The sequence below is a fragment of the Lupinus angustifolius genome, unplaced genomic scaffold (assembly GCF_001865875.1).
Source record: "Lupinus angustifolius cultivar Tanjil unplaced genomic scaffold, LupAngTanjil_v1.0 Scaffold_65_78, whole genome shotgun sequence".
In the NCBI taxonomy this organism is placed as follows: domain Eukaryota; kingdom Viridiplantae; phylum Streptophyta; class Magnoliopsida; order Fabales; family Fabaceae; genus Lupinus; species Lupinus angustifolius.
The window spans coordinates 79,483-86,677 of NW_017723196.1; the positions used below are offsets into that span (position 1 = coordinate 79,483).

The 7,195-nt window shown below is 37.6% G+C and overlaps 1 protein-coding gene across 1 annotated transcript; it reads right to left on the reverse strand.

The window, feature by feature from the left end:
- Positions 1-257: 257 nt before the first annotated feature.
- On the reverse strand, positions 258-6,864 carry LOC109339279 (FHA domain-containing protein FHA2-like). The gene is made up of 3 exons (XM_019576691.1): positions 6,118-6,864; positions 1,307-1,464; positions 258-629 (listed from the first exon to the last, which is right to left on the reverse strand). The coding sequence occupies exons 1-3, from the start codon at positions 6,767-6,769 to the stop codon at positions 420-422; spliced, it is 1,020 nt and encodes a 339-aa protein (XP_019432236.1). The 5' UTR covers positions 6,770-6,864; the 3' UTR covers positions 258-419.
- Positions 6,865-7,195: the final 331 nt, after the last annotated feature.

The following is a 7,195-nucleotide window of genomic DNA, read 5'->3' on the forward strand; positions in this document are numbered from 1 at the left end:
GCAGTCTAACCGGGTTTAGCACAATCGGATCGGAATTTCTCCGGTTCAAAGCGGTCTAACCACTCATTCGATTAAAACTGCAAACCAGTCGTTTTCAAGTCCGGTAAGTGGTCGGATCGGTCAAACTGTCAGGTCCGGTTCTCATTGGTGCTAAGAGCTAAGTACCACCATACAATGGCAAGAGACAGAAAAGTTTTCTGATTTGAAGTCTGAAAAGTTTGAAAAGCATTGGCCAAAGACAGACCCAAAAAAGGACCATTGAGGACCCTATAACAAAAACCAATAAAAGTATAATTTTGTACACTGTATTGTGCTAGACTATATATCACAGTATAATAATGAAGACAATACAGCAATTCCATTATAATTCATAAGGCTGCATTTGAAGTTATCACTGTCAAAGAAGTAAATGCTGATGATCATGAGATCAGAGAGACCAAGGACACAAACTCTAGGGTGACCCTATTCTTGGACCTTGTGTTGATGACAAAATGCTCAGGGTACTTCCTTAATTGCATGAGTAAACCATACCAAGGCTTCCCTTTGGATTCAGAACCAGGCCACTCTTCTGATGTGAGATACCTCCTCACTCTACTGTGGTGCCAAACACTGCTGTATTGCTCCACTAGCTAAACAATAATAGAAAAGTGAAGTAATAAGAGTTTAAATGCAAAAGTTTCTGTATCTCACTAAATGCATTTTAGATGCTTAATAAATTTGAGAAAAAGGGAAGATAAAATGATACAATGCATGCATAGTTTCACCTATGTGGATTGAAAAAGTTTAAAAGGGATGTGACTCCCCTTCCCCTTCCCCAAAAATAGGATCCATGGAAAAGGATCATGTTACTAAGCGACAATGGTTACGAAAGCCTAGAAGTCACATTATAAACACTCTCAAAAACAGTTTATTGTAACATGAAAATTTAGATGAGTATATCGATGAATAATTAATATATGCCTGATAATGATAAAACGGATGATTAGACCCTGGGACTCCTTAAATACATAGGCCAGATAAATGTTTATGCCAATGCAAAACAACATCGCTCCTCATGACTATGGCCTTAAATTTTTTTTAAAATTTAGTTGATTCAAGAACTATTGGGTACAATATGAATAACAAGGGATAGTAGAATTGCTATATGCGAAAGCAAAACAGTATAACTAATATATTATGCATAATAGAATCTTGGTGACAGCTACCAAATGGAAAAAAGAAATTCCCCTAATCTGAGAAGTTCATAATAAAAAATGAAATGAATGATCTATTAAAGATGGCAACTTAAATAATGGTAAGAACAAACCTCAGCATGAAGTTTCTCCATAGGCATCCACTCTCCAGGACCGCAGAGATCAGAGAGAACAGTAGCTACAGATGACACTACATCCTTTTCTTCCAACTGCTGAAGCTGAAGATTATCAGCATCTCGGTCTACCCGGGATCTTCCTTCTGGCTTCTTATCTGCAGTAACCAACTCATCCAAATAAAATACCACACTACAAATTTCAAGACTATCCATGTCGAATAGAAGTTGGAATCAAATGCAAAAGAATACATAATTGCAGTAACATCAATAAAGAAAAAAATTACACATGTTGGATACTATGCCTGCACTTCCTATCACCAATATGCAAAGGGAACAGACATGCTGTTATTTTTTTGTTTATTTCCTGCTTAGCAAGATTCCTTATCCTGACTTGGGTGAACTTTTCAATTTTATATTGTAATATAATTCTATCGCAAAAAAACAGACTTCTGAGTTTTAATGATTTCAAAACCAAAAAGTATTCTTTGTTTAGTTTATTTTATTTTATTTTATTTTAATTTGCTCAAGAGCATTGAATGGGGAGAAATTATTTGGATAAACACGTATTCAAAAATGAGTCATGACAGAAGCTGATCAGTTGTGAGATATGAGCTTCAAGAAGGAAAAATAACTTTTCCACCCTATTTTTACCTACACTCATTGACCAGACACAGTGTAACTGCAGTATCCCTACATGTCCTTTATGCTGTTATCTTTTCTGTGGCACTTAAACTCATCTACTTTTCTAATTAATTCATAGTTTAAGTGTTAGGGTAGATGAATAATTATAATAGTTGAATCGGTTAGCTAGTTAGAGTGGGTTTAGTTGAATAAACAGAGAGAATGAGGGTAGAAAGGAGGCATTCAGAAAGTTGTAGATTTGGGGAAAGTTCCGAAAGCGAAACCCTTGGAAATCACTCCTTTTTTGTCCCATTTGTGTTTGATCGAGCATCTTGGGCAAGAATGGTGGAAGAATGGTTTCCTCAAGAAACCCATGGTTTCAGCCAAGGTTGGAGTTGCAGCTAGTTTTATTACACACCTAGAGCAAGAATCTGGATGAATGGCCACTGCATGGTCGCCAAAACCACCTTGTGGACGGGAAAGTATTTTACAAACATGATCGTGATGTCAACATCAACTGCAATGCAGCCTATGGATCCTTTCTTGGTGCTTATTGGTCAGTTTTATCCGCTCCGTGATCGTCAGTTCAAAATTTATGGGAGGCCCAATGCTGGTAATTCCTCCCTCGCTTCCAGACCCATCATATCGGATTGCAGCTGCAACACTCTAAGGGATGCAGATTGAGCAAACGGTTCAACAAAGCCCGGCCACATCCCCCCCACCACCACAAGATGAACCAGGGAGATATATATGTCTTGCTAGAGTGGCTGATTTGGTTCTGGAGAAGAAGAAAAAGGTGTACCAAAACCCAAAGCTTGCCAAGCAGGTTTGTTTATGGACCTAAGCCCAAATCGGTCTTATATTTGGGTTCGTAAAGAAAGAGGGGTAGAAATACAATTGGGTCAATCGGCTAGTCTTTCACCCAAAGAGACAGATTTAAGTGTATGGGGAAATGATGCTGGAAGCGGAGGCAGGTTTCAAAGTTGAGGACCTTTATCCAAATCTGCAATTGCTATGGAGGTAAAAAAAATTACGGCCACAGAATCTGCCCACTTCTCATCTGAATTGGGTAAAAAACTACCTCATTCATTTCCAGAGTCTAGCTATCAACCTTAACAAGGTTGAATTTCAAGGGGTGGTATTGTTAGGATAGAAAGGTAGTTAGCAATAGTTAGAATGGTAAGCTAGTTATGGTGGATTCAGTTAAATAAATAGTGACAATAAGGGTAGACAGGAGGCATTCAGAAGATTTTAGAGTCTGTGAAAGGGGAAACCATTTGCGAAGGGACAACCGTTGGAGGAGATCACTCTCCTTATTGTGTTCTGTTTTTGTTCAAAAGAAACAAAGTGTGTTATTTTTTCCTTTTCAATTTCTCACTTCTGTTCTGAGGTTCCTAACACTAACCTATATAGGTTTACTCCTTTAACCTTATACTTCACATATTAGTAGCAAAACACAGATTTGGAATTTTAATTTAATCTACTTACCTGCATCTCACAAGACAAAACTAGTTAATGAAGAACGAGTCAAAATCGATCACATGCACGGAAACAAAACTCAGGCTATGTTTCACAGTTACGATAAAATGGGCACCAAACTTGCACCCAGTGCATCTCGGATTCGGTTTCGAACTGGGTACGTCTATAGACATACCGGTTTGTACCCACTAACCAATAACAAATAAAAATACATACATATCGCCCAAAACACTGTCATTTTTTACATTTTTTGTGTGGCTTTTCACGTGTTGTGTTCCACAGACCTCTCACAAACAAATTCGAAGCTCCAAATCGATACCCTAACTCCCTGTACCCTACCATCACACACTCCATCATTGAAGACAAACACCATCGCGAATCACTGAACCACTGACCCCTGTTCCATATTCCCTCCAATCATTTTTCTTTTAAGTTGATGAACACCATTCCTCTTCTTTATTTTTGCTATGAAGTCGACGAACATGAAATCTCGCTTTGATGGTTAGTACAGCATCGAGCACAGTCTCTTGCCCTCTTCCCTGTTTTGGTTGAATATTTTTCATTGTTTTTCCTTATTGTTTCATTGTTTGTATTTTTTTCATTTTTACTACAAATATTTCTGTGTATTTTTGTTTTTGTTATGTTACATCATGTGAATATTAAATTATATATATTAATGTATCTGTACTCTACTTTTCAAGAAAATGTCGTACCCGGTATGTACCCATACTGGAGCAACATAGAACTCAGGTCATAGTATAAATACTTAATGAGTCAAAAGAAAAAAATAATGAGTCAAAAGGAAAAAATAAAGAGTCAATTATAATTAGCAGCCACTACAGTTTGACTAAAACATCAGGTTTAAAAGCATTGAAAAATCTAACATACAACAGTGTAGCATCAACTGAACCAAGGCCATGCTTGGCTGGAGCGAAAATGGGTCGGGGGAAATGGAAAATTATTTTATCACAACAGGAAGGAAACTACTAGTTTACTATATAGAATTACATTAAGGGGGAGGAAAATGTATTAGTTAAAAGAAACAATCTTGATAGGTGCTGTTAATAATAGTACAAAACCAGCATAACAAGACCAAGGGAGCCGAGCTCCAATTACAGAGATAGGAGTTGGAAACTGTCAAGACCAAATCACCAAAGTAATAGTAAAGAAGAAAGAAGAAAATCGAAAAAGCTATGCGTTGTCCTCCTACAAGGAAGAGTTCAAAAACCATAACAAACATAACATTTTACAAAACTTCTCACTGTCCTCAAGTAAACTGAAAATTCCAAATATAAGATCTTAACAGCCTCCATATTATCCTCAAGAAAACTGTAATATTGAAAATATAAGACCTGAACTTTACAGCCTCGCTAAATTTCAAGGACGTTAATTCACTAGAAAACTCCTCCCAAAAACAAAAAATTGTATGTTCCTTCAGCAAATTGAATAGCGGGACTCATTTAGAGGGGAACTCAAGATAGTAAACAGAAAACATGTACATATCCAACCACATTTCACTAAATCCAGGAAGGGAAACAAACAGTAAATCACCAAAAAGTCAGAGATGCACACGATTAACAGCTAAACTTTAAGGATTTTAAATGATGCAGCAATATAACACCAATGAAGACTGTTATTCACTACCAGAAAATGTAGATTTTTGTTACACTGATGGCGCTGTTAGTTTTATGATGAATGCAAAATGCAGCAATATTAAGTGAACTCTCCGACTATCATGTATTGGAGAAGTAGATGTCTCCGATGTTGAAAATGAAGCAAAAAACTAAAAAAAGAGATTGCAGAAGGCAAAACGACATCAATGCATCAAAACTTTCATAAAACCATTCTTATTGCTAGAATTCCTAAAGAGAACCAAACTACAACTATCTGTTAAAATCCAAATATCACAAGAGTCTCCAAACCAAATACAGTTCCAATGAGTACTGTTATCACATACTCAAATTGATAATGAACTATATGAGTGGCAACATATCCAGTATTCAAAGGGTAACTAAAAGTTACAAACAGGTACCTATTATAAAATTGAATGGTAGATACATTGCTAGTGTGACACAATGCCACATCTAGGGTTCCACACAAACCCGATACATCACAACATATTCATCACTCATGTTAATTCAAAATACTTGTGAATATATTGACACTTATAGGGTTCATCCTTAATCTCCAAGTATATAATAACACAATTCAATTACAAGCCATATTCATTCAGGCAAACATACCCATCTCATAAAAACCATACTTGAGTCCTCAACAGCCCAAAAATGACAAAGAAAACCCACCAAGCCATAAAATACACCCCCAATTACAAGATGGAAAGTTTTCAAATTGTGAACCGCATCACCTAATGTGACCATAATAGTGCAGTTGCAATGACTGTCACAACCACATCACCCCACAACTGCGATATGGTCCCAAATGACAGTATGCGGACACATGATTTCAAACCACAAAGGCTTTAATCGCCACCGCAACCACAATTTTAAACCATTACAATCATAGATGGCGCTGCTATGGTTCATTTAGATAAGCAGTCTATCACTTTTTACATTATTACCACAAGATTTTCTTAACTTCAAACCATTACGCAATCGATAAGGTTAATGAGCAATACAGCAACTATGGCTACAACTACAACACAATTACATAAAATCAACACATAAAAAGAGAAAATAAGAATCACTAACCCAATCCTCCTGGCAACAAAGCCTTTCCTCCAGAACTAACTCCACCATACCCATAACCTTCATACCCATCCCTCCTACCCTTCTTTCCACTACTTCCACCAACATCATCTTCATCATCATACTCATCCTCGTAGTAATCCCTCCTTCCTTTCTTCACTATAGCCCCAGGTCCCGCCGCAGCGGCCGAAGAAGCAGCCATATGGTAATTATAATGTGGCGCCACCGGTCCACCGGACACCAGGGCCGGCGGTGTCACATGATTCGGGTAATGCCGTGGACCGTGACCGGCCAAGATGTTCCTCACCGGCAATAGGAAGTAGAATTCTTTGTCCCCAATTTGGAGAAGATCCTGTGAATCGAGCTTCACCGGAGGGTTTCCGGGGAGGTGGAGAACGCCCTCGACGAGGCAGCCGTTTTTGCCGAGGACCTCAAGGGCGAAACGGCGGCGAGTGAAGTCGTAGAAAATGCGAGCGTGGTGGCGCGATATGTTCATTCCGCCGCCGAGGCTTGAGAGATCGACGTCGACGGTGGATTTTTTTGAATTGCGGCCGAGGATGATGGAATAGGTTTGCATGTAGTATTCGAAGTCCTCGCCTTGGAGTTTGGCGAATCCGGCTTCAACGTCGTCGGCGCCGGTGCTGGCGGTGCCCATAGCGGTGGTTGTGATCGTGAGAGACGAGAAATTGAAATTGGCGATAAAAGATGGTTTGGTTTGATCAGACTTTGTGAAGTGTGTGAAAGGAAAAAGAATGTCAAATTCAAATTATTTGTTTATAATTAAAAAAAAAACTAACTCGTATCAATCACCTATACCTAAGGCATTAATTCTTTTCCGAATATATTTCTCCCTTAATAATCATTTGCTTATTAGAATTCAACTTTTAATTATCTTAATATTTGATACAATGTTATTAATACTTGTCATCAAACAGGTATTAGTATAGCAGTTAAACTGTATACTAGCGAAATTCGATATACATATATAATATATTAACATTAATGTGGAAAAATCAATAAAAAACTAATATTTTTTTATTTTCATTAAAAAATTAATTTTAAATAAAAATCGGTTTATATG